A 20876-nucleotide genomic window follows, 5' to 3' on the forward strand; every position below is an offset into this window, starting at 1 on the left:
CCGCAGAGCTGTGGCTCTCGCCACTCAACCTAGAACCAGGCATGGTTGTGTCCGATAATGGCCACAACTTGGTGGCGGCTTTGGAGCTCGGCAAGCTCACACACATATCCCATGCCTAGCTCACATCTTCAACTTAGTTGTTCAGCGGTTTCTCAAAACCTACCCCAATTTGCCTGAGCTACTGGTGAAGATGCGCCGCGTGTGCCCATTTCCGCAAGTAATCGAAAGCTTCTGGTCGGTCAATGCTGCAGCCGCGCTTACAATTGCCAGCTCAACGACTGTTGTGCGACGTGAGCACACGCTGGAACTCCACGTTCCACATGTTGGCCAGGCTTTGTCAGCAGCAGAGGGCAGTAGTGGAATACCAGCTGCAACATGGTCGTCCCCTTTCCAGTCAGCTTCCACTCTTCACAATTGAGGAGTGGGCATGGATGTCTGACCTCTGAGGTTTTAAGAAACTTTGAGGAATCACAGATGTGAGCGGCGATAACGCCATATCAGCGTCACCATCCCACTTCTGTGTCTACTCAAACGCTCGCTGTTCACAATTAAGGCTGATGCTTTGCATGTGGAAGAGATGGAAATGGGTGGATGATGATAATGATGATGTTGGGACTCTGGCACACATGGCTGACTTTATGTTAGGCTGCCTTTCCCGTGACCTACGGGTTTTATGCATTTTGGACAATACTGATTACTAGTTGTTCACCCTTCTCGACCCCCGCTACAAAGAGAACTTCTCATCTCTCATTCCTCTGGTGGAGAGGACTAGCAAAATGGTGCAATACCAGAAGACCCTTGTGGAAAAATTGCTCCAATAATTTCCAGCTGACAACGCTAGTGGCAGAGTACGTAGTTCCTTGGGCAACAGAGGAGGGGAGACGAGGGGAACACACAGCAGTTCCAACAGAGGCTCATCACTATTTAAGATACTGGGAAAAGTAAAAAAATAAAAATAAATGCTAAAAATAGGTTTAACGTAAAAATGTGGTGATTTAAATATGTAATTTTTGATGACATATTCCCTTTAATATTTAGAGTTAAGCGTTAAAGCAGCCACCAATGGGCCATAGATCTAACAGACAAGAACTGACTGACTTCTATGGAGAGAAAGCTCAAAAGGGAATACACAAGTTTTCACAATCACCTATTACAAATGGTTTATCCTGCATTCTCTATATACACATACACAACGTAGGCGATTTCTGTCAGTCATTCTATTCTTACCTGTAATAAAAGATAACTCCAGTAAAAGTTAAAGGGAACCTGTCATCAACTTTATGCTGACCTCACTGAGGGCAGCATAAAATTGTGACATAAATGCTGATTTCAGCGTTGTGTCATTTATGTGCTAAAAGTAAGTGGTTGTTGAGAACCAGCATCATAATCATTACAGCCCAGGCCTTGGAGAAAAATTAAAAAAAAACCAAATCAACCTGAGAAGTCATAGTTATTCATAATCTGCTGCACTCTCACCCATCTGCTTATGATTGACAGTTCTCTCCTATATAGAAAGGGAGAAAACCAGGTAGAAGCAAGTCAGTCAATCACCAGTGGGTGGGCAGAGAGCAGGAATTTATGAATAACCATGACTCTTCTTAGTTAGCCGGGACTCTTTTCCAGGCCTAGTTTGCAATGATTGTGATGTTGGTTCTCGGCCACCACTTACTTTCAACTTTTAAATGACAGACCGCTGAAATCAACTCACCTGTCTCTACTTTATTCTGCTGTTAGTATGGGTAGCATAACGTTGATGACAGGTTCACTTTACACAGGACGACAATCTAGCAGATTGTCAGGAAGGAACACTTCCTTACCGACAATCTACTGATCACTAGTGGAGGAGACCGCTGCATTTACATGCACCGATCTCCTCCAAACTAGGAACTGTAGCGATCGCTAATGCCAACACTCTCTCCTATACTGTCTCATTTCCCAGCAACAATCAGCCACTGGGAAACAATATTTTGTGCTGCACAAAAGATCCAATTACCTAATAAATGAGCATTTTGCTCGTTCATTTGGGTAAATAGACGGTGCATTTACCTTGCAGATCCTCACTAACCAGCGTTACTAGTAACACTGGTTAGCGATTATCTGTTCAATTGTCACCCCATGTAAAAGGACTTTTAAGCTTAGAAGCCAGTGCAAAAACTGCAGGATTTTATTTCCTCCAATATAGATATTGACATAGAAAATTTAAAACAATACCAAAAAGTCTTTAAAAGAAAGAGGATTTAAAATACACTGCTCAAAAAAATAAAGGGAACACAAAAATAACACATCCTAGATCTGAGTTAATTAAATATTCTTCTGAAATACTGTTCTTTACATAGTTGAATGTGCTGACAACAAAATCACAGAAAAATAAAAAAATGGAAATCAAATTTTTCAACCCATGAAGGTCTGGATTTGGAGTCACACTCAAAATTAAAGTGGAAAAACACACCACAGGCTGATCCAACTTTGATGTAATGTCCTTAAAACAAGTAAAAATGAGGCTCAGTAGTGTGTGTGGCCTCCACGTGCCTGTATGACCTCCCTACAACGCCTGTGCATGCTCCTGATGAGGTGGCGGGCGGTCACCTGAGGGATCTCCTCCCAGACCTGGACTAGAGCATCTGCCAACTCCTGGACAGTCTGTGGTGCAACGTGACGTTGGTGGATAGAGCGAGACATGATGTCCCAGATGTGCTCAATTGGATTCAGGTCTGGGGAACGGGCGGGCCAGTCCATAGCATCAATGCCTTCGTCTTGCAGGAACTGCTGACACACTCCAGCCACATGAGGTCTAGCATTGTCTTGCATTAGGAGGAACCCAGCGCCAACCGCACCAGCATATGGTCTCACAAGGGGTCTGAGGATCTCATCTCGGTACCTAAGGGCAGTCAGGCTACCTCTGGCGAGCACATGGAGGGCTGTGCGGCCCTCCAAAGAAATGCCACCCCACACCATTACTGACCCAATGCCAAACCGGTCATGCTGGAGGATGTTGCAGGCAGCAGAACGTTCTCCACGGCGTCTCCAGACTCTGTCACGTCTGTCACATGTGCTATGTGTGAACCTGCTTTCATCTGTGAAGAACACAGGGCGCCAGTGGCGAATTTGCCAATCTTGGTGTTCTCTGGCAAATGCCAAACGTCCTGCACGGTGTTCGGCTGTAAGCACAACCCCCACCTGTGGATGTTGGGCCCTCATATCACCCTCATGGAGTCTGTTTCTGACCATTTGAGCAGACACATGCACATTTGTGGCCTGCTGGAGGTAATTTTGCAGGGCTCTGGCAGTGCTCCTCCTGTTCCTCCTTGCACAAAGGCGGAGGTAGCGGTACTGCTGCTGTGTTGTTGCCCTCCTACGGCCTCCTCCACGTCTCCTGATGTACTGGCCTGTCTCCTGGTAGCGCCTCCATGCTCTGGACACTACGCTGACAGACACAGCAAACCTTCTTGCCACAGCTCGCATTGATGTGCCATCCTGGATAAGCTGCACTACCTGAGCCACTTGTGTGGGTTGTAGACTCTGTCTCATGCTACCACTAGAGTGAAAGCACCGCCAGCATTCAAAAGTGACCAAAACATCAGCCAGGAAGCATAGGAACTGAGAAGTGGTCTGTGGTCACCACCTGCAGAACCACTCCTTTATTGGGGTGTCTTGCAAATTGCCTAGAATTTCCACCTGTTGTCTATCCCATTTGCACAACAGCATGTGAAATTGATTGTCACTCAGTGTTGCTTCCTAAGTGGACAGTTTGATTTCACAGAAGTGTGATTGACTTGGAGTTACATTGTGTTGTTTAAGTGTTCCATTTATTTTTTTGAGCAGTGTAATATATATATATATATATATATATATATATATATATATATATATATATATATATATGTGAAAAAAAGCCAGTATCACAGACCAGCGCCACTAAAACATAAAACTTTTAAAGGGAACCGGTCACCTCCCAAAATCATCCCAAACCGCCAGCAGTACCTGTGTGTAGCCAGCAGTGTGTTTCTGATGAAGCCTTTCTTCCTGAAGGCAGATGCAGCAAAAGTACTGAAAATGTTGTTTTATCCCCTGCCCGGCGCGCTTCTCCACACATGCTTGAAGTCATGGGGGCAGCGGCCTCCTTGCTTCATGTCACGGTAACCACGCCCCCTTCCCTGCCCCTTCACTGTGACTGACAGCCGGCAGTTCAGCTGGCTTTGCCGAACTCTGCATAAGCGCCATCAGTCACAGTGAAGGGGCAGGGAAGGGGGCGTGGTTACCGTGACATGAAGCAAGGAGGCCGCTGCCTCCTTGACTTCAAGCTTGTGTGGAGAAGCACGTCGGGCAGGGGATAAAACAAAGTTTTCAGTACTTTTACTGCATCTGCCTTCAGGAAGAAAGGCTTCATCAGAAACACACTGCTGGCTACACGCAGGTACTGCTGGCGGTTTGGGATGATTTTGGGAGTTGACAGGTTCCCTTTAACCACCTCCAGACCGCTGTACGCACAGACGCGTCCTGGAGGTGGTTGTTTCATTCCGAGTGGACGCGCCGGCGCGTCCTCTCGCGAGACGCGAGATTTCGGTCACAGCCGGCCCGCGCATGCGCATCGCGGGCCGGCAAAAGTTCGAGGAGAATTGCATCAGCAACCTGCCAGCCAATGATCGTCGCTGGCAGGTTGCTGATTTTTAAAAAATCGAATCATAAGCCAGATAACAGATCATATTAGTAAATATGATCTGTTATATGGCTTGTCTGCTCCTGTGCTGGTCCTTTTCGTCGGTTGGTTCCAGCACAGGAGCAGACTGAACTGTGAGTACACCAAACACTTCACTGTAGCCCCAGATCACCCCCCTGCACCCCAATTAACCCTTTGATCACCCCTTTGATCGCCCCTGTCAATCACTAGTGAAAGGAAAAAAAGTGATCAGTGTAAACTGTCACTTTTTTTTTTTCACTGGTATTGACTGATAGGTTTTAGGGATAGTTTAGGCCCCTTGGTTAGGTAGTTAGCGTCAGTTAGCGCCCACCCCACCGCAGTCACTTTTATTCGCTGATTAGCGTATCGCTAATCAGCATTTGTACTTTTATAGTATCTGTAAGTGATCAAAACTGATCACGGTCAGATCTATAATAGTATTAGTGTCACCTTAGCTCGCCCTCCACCCAAAACGCAGTGTTTGCCCGATCAGGCCTGATCGGTCGCCCACACGTGCGTTCACCCACACCCGCCCCACCGCAGTGACAAAAAATTATTATTTTTTGATCACTGCACATTCACTTTACACGCACTGCGGCGATAAAAAAATCAGTTTTGATATTTTTTATCAATCGCAGCGGCCTCCGGTACTTCGCTAGCCTCCCCTTTGTAAGACAGGTTTGCTTTTTTTCTTGGGTAGTCTCAGGGAATACCCCTAAATTTAGTAGTCCAAAATGTCAAACAGGGGGTATTCTTCTAAAGAGGCCTACAGGATTCTGACCCAGTCGGATGAGGAGTGGGAACCCTCATCTGACGAATCTAGCGGGTCAGAATATGAACCTGTGGAAAGCAGTGGCTCTCTGACCCAAAGTTCGGACGAGGAGGTGGAGGTCCCTGGCAGCACCAGGCGTACCCGGCCCCGTGTCGCTAGACCACAGGTTACGCAGGATCCGCTTCAAGAGCAGCAGAGTGGGGCTGTCGCTGCCGGATCACGTGGTGAGGCATACACCAGCAGCGCAGCCCTTCCTGGACCTAGTACCAGCACTGCCGTACAACCTGGTGAAGTAGCAAGCACCAGAAGGGCAGTTGAAGCTGGTACGGTGGCACGTGCACTAGTTACCCCGTCGCAGCCACCGCGCAGACAGGCCCGTAGACCCCCTAGAGTCCCTGAGGTGCTGGCAAACCCTGATTGGCAGTCACCAACTTCAGCCGCACCTGTAGTTCCCCCTTTCACCGCCCAGTCTGGAGTTCGGGTTGAGACGGCTCAAATCGGTTCGGCCCTGGGATTTTTTGAGCTGTTCTTGACTGCGGAGCTCTTGGACTTAGTCGTGGCAGAGACCAACCAGTATGCCACACAATTTATAACCGCAAACCCGGAAAGCTATTATGCCCAGCCTTTCCGGTGGAAACCAGTCCAAGTTTCCGAACTTAAAATTTTTCTGGGCCTTCTCCTCAACATGGGCCTGACAAAAAAACATGAATTGCGGTCATATTGGTCCACGAACCCGATTCATCACATGCCCATGTTCTCTGCTGCTATGTCCAGGACACGATTTGAGACCATCCTGCGTTTTCTGCATTTTAGCGACAACACCACCTCCCGTCCCAGAGGCCACCCAGCTTTTGACCGGCTCCACAAAATTCGGCCCCTCATAGACCATTTCAACCAGAAATTTGCAGATTTGTATACCCCTGAGCAAAACATCTGCGTAGACGAGTCCCTAATACATTTTACCGGGCGCCTTGGCTTCAAACAATACATCCCAAGCAAGCGTGCCCGGTATGGGGTCAAATTGTATAAGCTCTGTGAAAGGGCCACAGGCTATACCCACAAATTTCGGATCTATGAGGGAAAAGATCAGACCCTGGAGCCGGTCGGTTGCCCTGACTACCTGGGGAGCAGTGGGAAGACAGTCTGGGACTTAGTGTCACCCTTATTCGGCAAGGGGTACCATCTTTATGTGGACAATTTTTACACAAGTGTGGCCCTCTTTAGGCATTTGTTTCTAGAACGGATTTGCGCCTGTGGCTCCGCGCGAACTAGTCGCGTGGGCTTCCCCCAATGGCTTGTAACCACCCGTCTTGCAAGGGGGGAGAGGGCTGCCTTGTGTAACGAAGAACTGCTCGCGGTGAAATGGAGAGACAAGCGTGACGTTTACATGCTCTCCTCCATTCACGCAGACACGACAATCCAAATTGAAAGGGCAACCCGTGTCATTGAAAAGCCCCTCTCAGTCCACGACTATAATGCGCTCATGGGAGGGGTGGACTTCAATGACCAGATGTTGGCTCCCTATTTAGTTTCCCGCAGAACCAGACGCTGGTATAAGGTGGTGTCTGTATATTTAATTCAATTGGCGCTCTACAATAGTTTTGTTCTCTACAGTAAGGCTGGGAGAACAGGATCCTTCCTCAAATTCCAGGAAGAGATCATCGCGAACCTCCTTTACCCAGGAGGTTCCGTGGCCCCATCCACCAGTGTAGTTAGCCGTCTACACGAGCGACATTTCCCCAGTGTCGTTGCTGGTACCTCAACCCAACCGCCACCCCGAAAAAAATGTTGTGTCTGTAGCAGGAGTGGAATAAGGCGTGACACCCGCTATTTCTGTCCTGACTGCCCTGACCACCCTGCCCTATGCTTAGGTGAGTGTTTCCGGAAGTACCACACACAGGTACACCTAGCATAGGGATTGCATCTCACAGGACAGGCACACAGGGCTATAAGGGCCCTTTTACTCACAGCTGCTGCAAACCTCTCCTTTCACCTGGGATAAAGTGCATAACGTACTTCGCCACATCTTTGGGCGATTTGCGCTTTGCACATTGTCCCATGGGGAAGGAGAGGTTTGTTCTATAAAGGTAAAAAAAACTAAACAAAAAAAAAATTACCGGTAAGTAAAAAAGTTTAAAAAAAGTTAATATGTTCTGTTCTAAAGTTAATAAAGTTATTGCTTTGCGGCCTGGTTTTTTCTTTTTTGTTTTGTTTTTTTTACCTTCCAGGTGGACCAACCGATCGACTAGCTGCAGCACTGATGTGCATTCGGACAGAAGCATTGCGCTGCTGTCAGATTACACGCAAGTCGGTGTATGCGGCGCTGCAAGACGAGATTTCTCCTCTTCAGTAAAAGATACGTTTGCCGAGGCATATGAGCTGAGGAGGTGGCGGTGTTCATATACTTTGGCAAACACTTTGTATATATAAAAAAAAAAATCCCGGCAATGATTTATTCATCCACATCGATTGATGTGAATGGAGAAATCGGGTTTGCCAGGGCATACGAGCTGAAGTGGGTATGGATGTTGGGCGGAGCTCCTATGTCCTGGCAGACGCCTTTCCCCTCCTTTTTCTTTTTTTGGCAGAGATTTTTTCATCCACATTGATCGATGCGAATGAAGAAATCTGTGCCGTTCATTTTTTTCTTTCAGCCCAGAGGCTGAACGGAAAAAAAAATCTCATTACCTGTATGCTCAATATAAGGAGAATAGCAGAAACTCCTAATGCTGGGCATACATGTAATGATTGTGGAGACCCTCAAATGCCAGGGCAGTACAAACACCCCACAAATGACCCCATTTTGGAAAGAAGACACCCCAAGGTATTCGCTGAGGGGCATATTGAGTCCATGAAAGATTGAAATTTTTGTCCCAAGTTAGCGGAAAGGGAGACTTTGTGAGAGCAAAATCAAAAAAATCAATTTCCGCTAACTTGTGCCAAAAATTTTTTTTTTCTATGAACTCGCCATGCCCCTCATTGAATACCTTGGGGTATCTTCTTTCCAAAATGGGGTCACATGTGGGGTATTTATACTGCCCTGGCATTTTAGGGGCCCCAAAGTGTGAGAAGAAGTCTGGTATCCAAATGTCTAAAAATGCCCTCCTAAAAGGAATTTGGGCACCTTTGCCCACCTAGGCTGCAAAAAAGTGTCACACATCTGGTATCTCTGTATTCAGGAGAAGTTGAGGAATGTGTTTTGGGGTGTCTTTTTACATATACCCATGCTGGGTGAGATAAATATCTTGGTCAAATGCCAACTTTGTATAAAAAAATGGGAAAAGTTGTCTTTTGCCAAGATATTTCTCTCACCCAGCATGGGTATATGTAAAATGACACCACAAAACACATTCCCAACCTTCTCCTGAGTACGAAGATACCAGATGTGTGACACTTTTTTGCAGCCTAGGTGGGCAAAGGGGCCCACATTCCAAAGAGCACCTTTCGATTTCACAGGTCATTTACCTACTTACCACACATTAGGGCCCCTGGAAAATGCCAGGGCAGTATAACTACCCCACAAGTGACCCCATTTTGGAAAGAAGACACCCCAAGGTATTCCGTGAGGGGCATGGCGAGTTCCTAGAATTTTTTATTTTTTGTCACAAGTTAGTGGAAAATTATGATTTTTTTTTTTTTTTTTTTCATACAAAGTCTCATATTCCACTAACTTGTGACAAAAAATAAAAACTTCCATGAACTCACTATGCCCATCAGCGAATACCTTGGGGTCTCTTCTTTCCAAAATGGGGTCACTTGTGGGGTAGTTATACTGCCCTGGCATTCTAGGGGCCCAAATGTGTGGTAAGGAGTTTGAAATCAAATTCTGTAAAAAATGACCTGTGAAATCCGAAAGGTGCTCTTTGGAATATGGGCCCCTTTGCCCACCTAGGCTGCAAAAAAGTGTCACACATCTGGTATCTCTGTATTCAGGAGAAGTTGAGGAATGTGTTTTGGGGTGTCTTTTTACATATACCCATGCTGGGTGAGATAAATATCTTGGTCAAATGCCAACTTTGTATAAAAAAAATGGGAAAAGTTGTCTTTTGCCAAGATATTTCTATGAACTCACTATGCCCATCAGCGAATACCTTAGGGTGTGTACTTTCCAAAATGGGGTCATTTGTGGGGTGTTTGTACTGTCTGGGCATTGTAGAACCTCAGGAAACATGACAGGTGCTCAGAAAGTCAGAGCTGCTTCAAAAAGCGGAAATTCACATTTTTGTACCATAGTTTGTAAACGCTATAACTTTTACCCAAACCATTTTTTTTTTACCCAAACATTTTTTTTTTATCAAAGACATGTAGAACAATAAATTTAGAGCAACATTTCTATATGGATGTCGTTTTTTTTGCAAAATTTTACAACTGAAAGTGAAAAATGTCATTTTTTTGCAAAAAAATCGTTAAATTTCGATTAATAACAAAAAAAGTAAAAATGTCAGCAGCAATGAAATACCACCAAATGAAAGCTCTATTAGTGAGAAGAAAAGGAGGTAAAATTCATTTGGGTGGTAAGTTGCATGACCGAGCAATAAACGGTGAAAGTAGTGTAGGTCAGAAGTGTAAAAAGTGGCCTGGTCTTTCAGGGTGTTTAAGCACTGGGGGCTGAGGTGGTTAATATTAGTTCTAAAAAAAAAAAAAAAATTCACTTAGCATCACCTCTTATAACCCATAGGAAATTCAGTACCGTGTAGAAACGGAGGAAATATTTATCCCTATTCCCTACCCAAGAACAGAATAGCCACACCAATCATGTCAGGAACCTTCTGGTAACCCTATTGAGTCCCTGACACAGAAAAGAATACCATCCCCATAGTACCAAAATGCTAATAGATATCCAGCAATCAAGTCCAGATCATAAGGTTCTATTAGTCATGCCTTACTAAATTGCAGTCCTTAGATTTATTTTCATTTTTTTGAAGTGTAATATAATAGGATATTTTTAACAGATATATCCACTTAGGTCCCGTTACGTCCCAATACGTTTCGCTGTGCCAATCAGGCACAAGCTCATCAGGGGAAAAAGTTCAAATGGGAATAGAATATGTCCATGTAGATAAATATAAGAATGTAGTTCGAAAATAAAAAAAAGGTGTTAACAGCCTATGATATAAGTAACCCTAATATGACCATATTAACCTCATCAGGAGACCCCCTTAATAGCGCCAGATAATCAATATAGGTCTCAAATGTTAATAAACAAATATACATATTTTGAGCCTGGCCACTAGGGCCATATACTTGCGCATATGTAGCATATATAGTTCTTATGATGAGATCACTGTCCCATATAGGCAGATGGCGCCTAGGGGGCCCCTGTAGCACAAAATAGGGCTACAGCACTGTAGCAGATGTAAATGCCGGTCCTCGGTACGAATCGGCATCTAGTATATCAGCGCGTTTTTTTAAAGTGAAGATGCATGTCAGTATTGAGTCACGACGTCAGCGCGCACGTTGATGTGACGACACGCGGCGATACGTTCCACTGCTTGGGCTGTCAGTACTATGCTGTATAGGAAACAGCAACTTTATTTAAAACAGCGATGATTGTCATTGCGGTCAAATTTCATTGAAAAAAGCACTCATTGCATACCAGAGATATAGGTATGTCAAAGAAAAATGAGGCATAGAGCGAAACCAATTATGACACAATTAAAGAAAAAAAAAATACATATTTATTAATTTAGTGAAGAGTAACTGAAACTCACCTTTCATCGCACTTAACAGCAATTACATTTTCTATTCCAATGCCAAGTGCGGCAGATGCTTTTTGAAAGGAGTAATGACTCTATAGAAGAAATAAAAACATAGAAAACAAAGAACAGATTCAATACAGGGATAAGGACATGAAAACCTGCAGTGGATTCATTGTGGAAACATTACCTACACAATTAAAAGTTTAACAAAACCCCCATACGAAAAAAAAGTGTACTGTTTGCGATGGACTTTCAAATCCACAATGTGCACAGTCTCAGGTTTTTACACCAGGTTAGCTGTAGATTCCAGGCTACTCAATATTTAGGCACAATGCATATTTGACCAAAGGGCCACAGAGTCACTTATTTTCAGAACTCCTGAATTCTTAAAATTTACATTGACATCAGATTATTTTTTTTCCCCTATTTTGTATATACCTTTAGAAGTGAGCATGTAAAATTTTTTGGTTTTCATTAATTACAATATGCACTGTCTGGATGGTCAGGATTGTTACATACATGTTCTGAAGCAAAGAGAACAATCCTTGGTAGAGCAGCCATTCCCTTTAATTTCACAATAGGAAAGAACTTGTATCGAGCTATGAGAACACTGTACAAATTCGATAGAGTACCACCTAAGGGAAGGAACAAAAAAATAAGTTAGAATGCCAATGAATTATTAAGCAGCAACACCACATGTTTAAAGACAAATAAGCATGGTTATGACTAGACTGCATGGCTGTAAAAGTTGATATATTTGAGGTGTAACACTACAGTTTCTTTTATATGTAGAGTAGGGACTGGGGTGTTAAACTGTTTTGCAATATACCATATTAGGGAAAGTTTTTTTTTCTTTTTTCATACTAGAAAAGTGTACAGAGTCTTAGGGTGGGTTCACATCACATTTTCCCAATCCTTTTAACGTATAAACTGATGGCTCAGACTGATGCCATACAGTGGCATCCATTCACTATAGAGCACATCATTCATTTCTATGCTAGTGCATGTACACTACGAACCTTGGGTGCGACAGCCATCATACAACCAAGATCCCTGTGTATCAGAACCCCTAGATCTAAAGAGATAAATTTTCCTCCCAGAAATTACTATTTAAAAACACTAAAAAGGTAAATATTCATACCCCTGTACACCAGAAAGGCTGCAAAGTTTGGCACATACATCACTTTTTAGTGGCTTTTCAAAAAAAAAAAAAAAAAAAAAAGAAGGGAGGTGGAGTGGGACGAGCAGTGGGTAGTGCAGGGGCGGGCATAGCCAGCCTAGCACATTTATCATCTACACATATATTATACCTGAAATAGTCATCAGCGATCTGGCTGTCTTAGATTTTAGGTCTGGCGCACATATGCGCCAGTTATTAAAAAGGTATAGTTTGGGAGAGATTAAAACCATTGTGTTAAATGCTGGTGATAAGGGTCCCCCTAAATATTTTTTTAGCAGTTTTAAACCATTTCCATTTTTTTGATACATAAAATTAAACGCAACACCAATAAAAAAAAATTTAAAAAAAAAAAGTGGAAAAAAAATATATACCACTCAACATTGGAGTGGATTGGGTTATCCACTTTAAAGCTCAAATACAAAGTTAAAAGATTTTACAGCTCTATTGAAGCAAATGTTGCCGACTCCCACAGAAACTTTTTAAACGCCCTCTCCCCCCACTCTTGCAGATAGTCAAGATTGCTCACATGTGCCATATAACCCCACCCATCCACTTAGTCATGTTAACATTTTGAATACTAGCACTGGAAGATTCAAGGAGTTTACTTCCAGAGCCCTGGATGCCCCTTTGGAGTCCCACACTGCAATTATTCCCCTTTGCGTCTCCACACAGTCATTAAGAAATTAATACCCAGCTATCCCTGTTGCCCTAATGAACAAAGCACACCATGCTCTCCCCAGCAGCAGGAGGTGCGGCGCTTGCCGCGCTGGATGCACATGTTAGGACAGGTTGAGGGGGAGGGGAAAAAAAAGGGAGAGGATAGTCAGCCCATACACCATCATACTCAGTCCAGCAGGCACCATAATACCAATACACCTAGACTACCTGAGGAAGGGACTGGTCGAGTCCTGAAACCTGTATTAATACACATAAATGCTACATCAGTACCTCTAAAACCCCTGGGGTTTAGCAGTGCCGGTTGAAAGTACCCCCTTTCTTTTGCCCCTGTGACTGCTTTGTATTCTGTATCTGGCTTGACAACCAGGCAGAAACCTCACCTGCCAGTACACTCAAAATAATAATTTCTGTGTCCGTGTAATGGCAGGCCAGACCCCCCTGCTACAGTACGGACAAGCCCTAAGGTCTTATCCAAAACAAACTACCTGAAATTAGAGAGTGTTCCAGACATTAACCATGGTTCATCTTGCAGACCTACTCACTTGAAGAAGTCTTGCAGAACATAAATAAAATATCAGGGCTGCATGCACCAATTTTCTCAGCACACATTTCTTCCTTGCAAATTTGCTCACCAACTTTAAAGGGAACCTGTCACCTCCCAAAACCATCCCAAACCGCCACCAGTACCTGTGTGTAGCCAGCAGCGCGTTTCTGATGATGCCTTTCTTCCTGAAGGCCGATGCAGCAAAAGTACTAAAAATGTTTTATCCCCTGCCGGCGCGCTTCTCCGCACATGCTTGAAGTCAAGGAGGCAGCGGCCTCCTTGCTTCACGTCACAGTAACCACGCCCCCTTCCCTGTGACTGACAGCTGGCAGTTCGGCTGGCTTTGCCGAACTCTCTGCATAAGCGCCATCAGTCACAGCGAAGGGGCAGGGAAGGGGGTGTGGTTACCGTGACGTGAAGCAAGGAGGCCGCTGCCCCCATGACTTCAAGCATGTGTGGAGAAGCGCCCTGGGCAGGGGATAAAACATCCAGTGCTTTTGCTGCATCTGCCTTCAGGAAGAAAGGCATCATAAGAAACACACTGCTGGCTACACGCAGGTACTGCTGGCAGTTTGGGATGGTTTTGGGAGGTGACCGGTTCCCTTTAATGAGTCAGAGCTCATTCTTCATACTCTATACTTAGACAGCAGCCAGTGTTTATCTGCATGAACCCTTAAGCTGCTCCAGGATGTTGTCAATTTATTCATAGAATTTCAGGTGGAATAATCAGACCAAAACACGTACAGTTCCAAAACAGATGTTAGAAGTGATAACAGTTCCTATGAAGTTTTCAAAAGAGTCAAAGGAAGGATCAAATATGTTTAAAAGCTCAAATTTACCAGGAGAGAATATGCCATCAGCTTCAAGTTCTCCCCAGCCAACCAACTCAAGCATTTTCTTGATTAATAAACCTTCCATAATAATGAACACTGGTGCAATCTCATATGTAAACCTACAAAAAAAATATAAATTATATTATAATAAATTGTGTAATATATGTGTGTGTGTGTGTGTGTGTGTGTGTGTGTGTGTGTATATGTGTGTGTATATTGTATTGTAGAAGTAGTCAAGAATGCAAAAACATACATGTTTGTATTTGCTGCTGCGGTAAGCCATTCACCAGCCAGTCCAACCATGTCAAGGCCACTGGAAAGTTGATTGAAATATCGAGGATGGGCTGAATTTTTTTTTTTTAACAGATGGGAAAAAAAAAAAAAAGACCTGGTAAGAGGCAGTATTTTCCTATAAGCACAGAAGATTTACAATTCTCGTTTAATACACAGTATAAACTGAGGCTAAAAGATGTGCCATATCCTTAAAGGGGTTGTGTCATCAGACAATGGGGGCATATCACTAGGCTATGCCCCCATTATCTTATAGGTGCGGGTCCCACACCTATATCGAGAACGGATCCCCGCCGGCTCCCATAGAAGTGCATGAGAGCGTACCGCACATGCGCGGCCCTTTCCCATTCATATCTATGGGGCCGACGGAAATTGCAGAGCCAGCGCTCGCCTATTTTTCGCCGGCCCCATAGAAAATGAATGGAGGGCGGCTGTGCATGCGCAGTGCGGCCTCCTTCACTTGAGGGGCTCTGTTCTCGATATAGGTGTGGGACCCGCACCTATAAGACAAAAGGAGCATATCCTAGCGGCAACCCCTTTGATAGTAGCTCATGTTGGGTGATAAATTTAATGCATCTGTAGAAGATCTACTCTAAATTTGTAACGCAAAGTAAGCCATCTAAAAGATGGTATAATTTTGTTCCAAACAGCTGGCAAAGTGCATGGTATGAATTCTAACACACTTAAGGGTCCATTCACACATCCATACCCGTTCTGCAAAATAAATTTTCAATGGGGCCGCAAAATGTGCAGACAGCACTTCCGTTCCACTGCCCTGCAAAAAAATAGAACATGTCCTATTCTTGTTCGCAGCCACGGACAAGAAAAGGCATTTCTATTATAGTACCGGCCATGTGCGGTCCGCAAAATGCGGAACACACATGGTTGGTGTCAGTGTTTTGCGGGCCGCAAAACAGTTGAACGCGTGAATGGACCCTAAATGTGGAATAAAGTCTGTATGCCAGAGCTCTGTCACACTTGCCCTATTGACCTTAACACACTGATAAAAAATAAATAAATACATTACCAAATCGTAGCATAAAAAAGCGTGTGTATATAATATATATATACACTGCTCAAAAAAAATAAAGGGAACACTTAAACAACACAATGTAACTCCAAGTCAATCACACTTCTGTGAAATCAAACTGTCCACTTAGGAAGCAACACTGAGTGACAATCAATTTCACATGCTGTTGTGCAAATGGGATAGACAACAGGTGGAAATTATAGGCAATTAGCAAGACACCCCCAATAAAGGAGTGGTTCTGCAGGTGGTGACCACAGACCACTTCTCAGTTCCTATGCTTCCTGGCTGATGTTTTGGTCACTTTTGAATGCTGGCAGTGCTTTCACTCTAGTGGTAGCATGAGACAGAGTCTACAACCCACACAAGTGGCTCAGGTAGTGCAGCTTATCCAGGATGGCACATCAATGCGAGCTGTGGCAAGAAGGTTTGCTGTGTCTGTCAGCGTAGTGTCCAGAGCATAGAGGCGCTACCAGGAGACAGGTGTCACGGATGGTGTACAGGAAACAAGACAATACCATATAAACAATGTCTCTCTGGATCCACAACTAAGGAACAAAGGGAGACCCCTGCAATAGAGCTGCCGCTCTCCCTCACTGCTCAGCCTATGCGAACACCCCAAAGGTGGATGGCCGCATATCCACGTTCCTCGGCTATCTATTACCTGAAGACCCTACAATAGTGAAGGGACACGACCACCGGCTCCCTACACTGACACGGAGGGAGTCAGGGTCACCTGGATCCAGAAAAGACAAAAACATAAATACATAAACAGCACTTATCTGCAGACGACTGAGGACTGGGAACTGGGAACTGGGAACAGCATGCACACACACTCCAGGAAGTTGTATCAGCCGCACAATACTGCATTATGGGGAGGAACTTAAAGGGTAGCGATCAGTCTGACTGCATGACAGCTGAGATAGACTAACGAGATGAGAAACTAAACCAAAACAAAGAAATTCAAGGAGGAGGATCTGAGAAGCTCCTGTGAGCGCTTCTCAGCTGTCTGGCTGTGACAACAGGCCAGTACATCAGGAGACGTGGAGGAGGCCGTAGGAGGGCAACAACCCAGCAGCAGGACTGCTACCTCCGCCTTTGTGCAAGGAGGAACAGGAGGAGCACTGCCAGAGCCCTGCAAAATGACCTCCAGCAGGCCACAAATGCGCATGTGTCTGCTCAAATGGTCAGAAACAGACTCCATGAGGGTAATATGAGGGCCCAATGTCCACAGGTGGGGGTTGTGCTTACAGCCCAACACCGTGCAGGACGTTTGACATTTGCCAGAGAACACCAAGTTTGGCAAATTCGCCACTGGCGCCCTGTGCTCTTCAAAGATGAAAGCAGGTTCACACTGAGCACATGTGACAGACGTGACAGACGTGACAGAGTCTGGAGACGCCGTGGAGAACGTTCTGCTGCCTGCAACATCCTCCAGCATGACCGGTTTGGCATTGGGTCAGTAATGGTGTGGGGTGGAATTTCTTTGGAGGGCCGCACAGCCCTCCATGTGCTCGCCAGAGGTAGCCTGACTGCCATTAGGTACCGAGATGAGATCCTCAGACCCCTTGTGAGACCATATGCTGGTGCGGTTGGCCCTGGGTTCCTCTTAATGCAAGAAAATGCTAGACCTCATGTGGCTGGAGTATGTCAGCAGTTCCTGCAAGACGAAGGCATTGATGCTATGGACTGGCCCGCCCCCCAGACCTGAATCCAATTGAGCACATCTGGGACATCATGTCTCGCTCTATCCACCAACGTCACGTTGCACCACAGACTGTCCAGGAGTTGGCAGATGCTTTAGTCCAGGTCTGGGAGGAGATCCCTCAGGAGACCGTCCGCCACCTCATCAGGAGCATGCACAGGCGTTGTAGGGAGGTCATACAGGCACGTGGAGGCCACTCACACTACTGAGCCTCATTTTGACTTGTTTTAAAGGACATTACATCAAAGTTGGATCAGCCTGTAGTGTGTTTTTCCACTTAAATTTTTGAGTGTGACTCCAAATCCAGACTTCCATGGGTTAAAAAATTTGATTTCCATTTTTTTATTTTTGTGTGATTTTGTTGTCAGCACATTCAACTATGTAAAGAACAAAGTATTTCAGAAGAATATTTAATTAACTCAAATCTAGGATGTGTTATTTTTGTGTTCCCTTTATTTTTTTGAGCAGTGTATATTTTAGTATTACACACATAATATGCATCCAAACAAATAGCCAATGCCAGTACACTAACCAATAGATGGCACCAAACTATGCCACTTCTATCTATCTTTGTACCCAACGTCAACTGTCTTATGTATAGTACTTTGGATACTGAGCCCATTGTTTCAGTGTATTTATTAACTTGTGGATCTCAAGGTAACGAAAAACAACCCACTGTAGGCATGGATAAATAGGTGTATTCAAATTCACACTATAAAAATGTTGAAGGCAGACCAGTTTTTAATAACCTTGGGGGACATTTATCAATGGCATAATTTGTGCAAAAAAAATAAAAAAATAAAGCGCACACCACTTTTAAAATAGAAACTTGATTATCCACCCATTTCTCTTGATTTGTGACATTTTAACGCCAATAGCACAAAAAGGCGACTTTTCTAAACTGAAATGCGCCATTTCAGCTTACCCTGCCAGACCACACTTGCAACTTTTTAAACATTTGCGATGTTTCGTGTGGTAAATTGTGACTCGTCTCACTCAGGACAATTGTTAGTGTTTTGTTGGATGTCAATTTACTGACAAAACCCAGTTTAGCTCATTTAGATTAGATAAAAATAAATGCCTTCCGTTTTAAATACTTACCTATCACTTGTTCCCTCTACAAGTTGGTTTTTCATTTCATAAAAGCGACTGACAAAAAGTCACATCTTTATGCCATAAATGCTACTTTTTACAGAAACCACTGCAGATGAGAGGATGATAAATGAGGAGTGATGCATTCGTTATGGTAATTCTGGAGAAAACTTCATATATTTGGCGCAAATTAAACCACCATTCTTTATGGCACATGGTTTTCTGATATTTACTAATGATCTATCCTTTGGATAGGGCATCAGTATCTGATTAGTGGGGGTCCCTGGTGTCGGACCTCCACCAATCAGCTGTTTGAGAATGCATCGGTGCTCCCGTAAGCTGCGGCCTTCTCCATGCATACCAAGCACAGCCCTGTACATAGTAGGCCTAGGCCATGTGACCGATCAACATGTCGTCACTGGCCTAGGGAAAACCACAAGAAGGCACAGGATTGCCAGTGCCTTCTAAAACAAACAGTGGTGGGTTCTGGGTGTCAGATCCCCAACGATCATATACTGTTGATTTATACAGAGGATAGGTCATCAGTAGTAAAATGTCAGAAAACCGCCTTTTAAAGAGGACCTGTCACCACTCCTGAAATGCCTGTTTTAATAGCTTCATGCATGCTCTATGTAATAATTCCGGAGCATCTATTCTTATGGCTTTATGTTGTGCCATTCTTTTATTATTTCAACTGGAAGTTATTAATAGCTAGCAGTGTGCAGTAAGGGTACAGAGGAGTGGTAACCAGTTGGGGGTGCACCTGCACAGACTATCCAATCAGTGCTGCCATTTTTTCAGACTGTGCAGGTACACCCCGCCAACTTGTTACCACCTCTCTGTACCCTTACTGCAGACTGCTGGCAATTCATAACTTCTAGTATAAATAAAAGAATAGCACAACATAGAGACATAAGAATAGATGTTCCAGAATTACTACATGGGGAACGCATAAAGCTATGAAAATAGGAGTGTCAGGAGTGGTGAAAGGTCATCTAAGGAAGAAACAAAAAGAACCCAGTATTTTCTGTATACAAACCCTCAGTGTATGATCTAGTACTGGCTTTGGTATCAAATACCACATCTAAAAAGCTGAATGTGTAAAGCCAGACTTACAAAAATTGTTGAAAATCAAGTGTGGACACATCTGTATATATCCATACATGGAATGCTTAAGTCAACAAAGACCAGATACCTGTTTTAACACCATATTTTAGAGTGTCTCTACAGTCACCAAGAATCTGTTCCAAAGGTTCTGGCTGATCAGATAATTCAAGGTTGAATCCTTCCAAGCCTTCCAGTAACTGATGAGGGTGGTGGAAATCTAAAACTTTACTTTTTCTATCAAATGTTTTTCTTATGTAACTGAAGAGAATGTTAAAAACTTCTAGTAAAAAGCCTTCCGTGTATTCTTCTCCATTTCTTGCAGGGAGTAAATCTGTAAATATATATTAACAGTAGTCAGAATATTTGGGTATCTGTAACATTTAAGACAAGTAGAAATCAAAAGAAACATACATGGAATCATGACTCATTACCTAGTCTCCACCATCAAGCCGAAAATATCTACAGTACATTCCTTTATAGCCATTCTATATACAGTGGTCGTAATGACCTTAGGACTCAAAATTTTCACCATTTAATGGACTTACCTCAGCCATTGTAACCACATTCAATGTATGCCACAGTCAGGGTGAATCTGCAGCTTGTGTGAATGATTGGAAGATGTGGCCAATCAGCATTGGTATCTCACTAGTAAAAAAACCTACGGTATATTACTGAAGTCCATGGACCAATTGGCTGTCTAGTAGCGCTTCTACATTACTGTACTACGTGTAATGTACTCCTCTTTATCCTTACCAGGGTAAGCTGCTTCTTTGCACACCAGAAAAAGGCCGATCCACTGCATGTAGCACTGAAGAAGCTCCTGCCCTCTGCATAAACAGGGATTTACGGCGCCCAACATCTTTCTGGCATTTCTTTATATGGACTTTTTAATCTGTATTAGTTGCCTGCTGATTTATTCTTTCGTTTTACGGCATACCATAAACTACTGCACATTACACCAATTCCCTTGTACTGTAGGTGTCGATTTTTCTGGCACACAGGACGATACACCAGAATTATTAAACCTCAATCCTGGCACATTGTATGCCTGTGTGGCTATGTATTATGGCTGGCATACAAAAACACCAGTCTATATATTCCCACTTCAGAGTGAATAGATTGAAGATGGTTAATGATGCAAAGGACAAATGCTGACAAAATATAGATTCTCCACCCATAAAATAAAGTCATTGTCACAAACTATTCCCTCAGCTCACCTGGGTAATTTGTATTTAGACAGGTAGTCTATTAATACTTCTTCTGCCTTATC

The 20876-nt window shown here is 43.9% G+C and overlaps 1 protein-coding gene across 1 annotated transcript in view; it reads right to left on the reverse strand.

Annotated features, from left to right (window-relative positions):
• LOC121001666 (glutamate decarboxylase 1-like) overlaps positions 1 to 20876 on the reverse strand; it is a 233528-nt gene that overhangs the window by 163600 nt on the left and 49052 nt on the right. The window contains exons 3-7 of the mRNA XM_040432840.1: positions 19695 to 19937; positions 14638 to 14728; positions 14391 to 14503; positions 11669 to 11784; positions 11162 to 11241 (exon numbers count right to left, since the gene is read on the reverse strand). Coding sequence (XP_040288774.1) covers positions 11162 to 11241; positions 11669 to 11784; positions 14391 to 14503; positions 14638 to 14728; positions 19695 to 19937 — 643 coding nt within the window. The remainder of the gene's footprint in view (positions 1 to 11161; positions 11242 to 11668; positions 11785 to 14390; positions 14504 to 14637; positions 14729 to 19694; positions 19938 to 20876) is intronic.

The sequence above is a fragment of the Bufo bufo genome, chromosome 5 (genome assembly GCF_905171765.1).
Source record: "Bufo bufo chromosome 5, aBufBuf1.1, whole genome shotgun sequence".
In the NCBI taxonomy this organism is placed as follows: domain Eukaryota; kingdom Metazoa; phylum Chordata; class Amphibia; order Anura; family Bufonidae; genus Bufo; species Bufo bufo.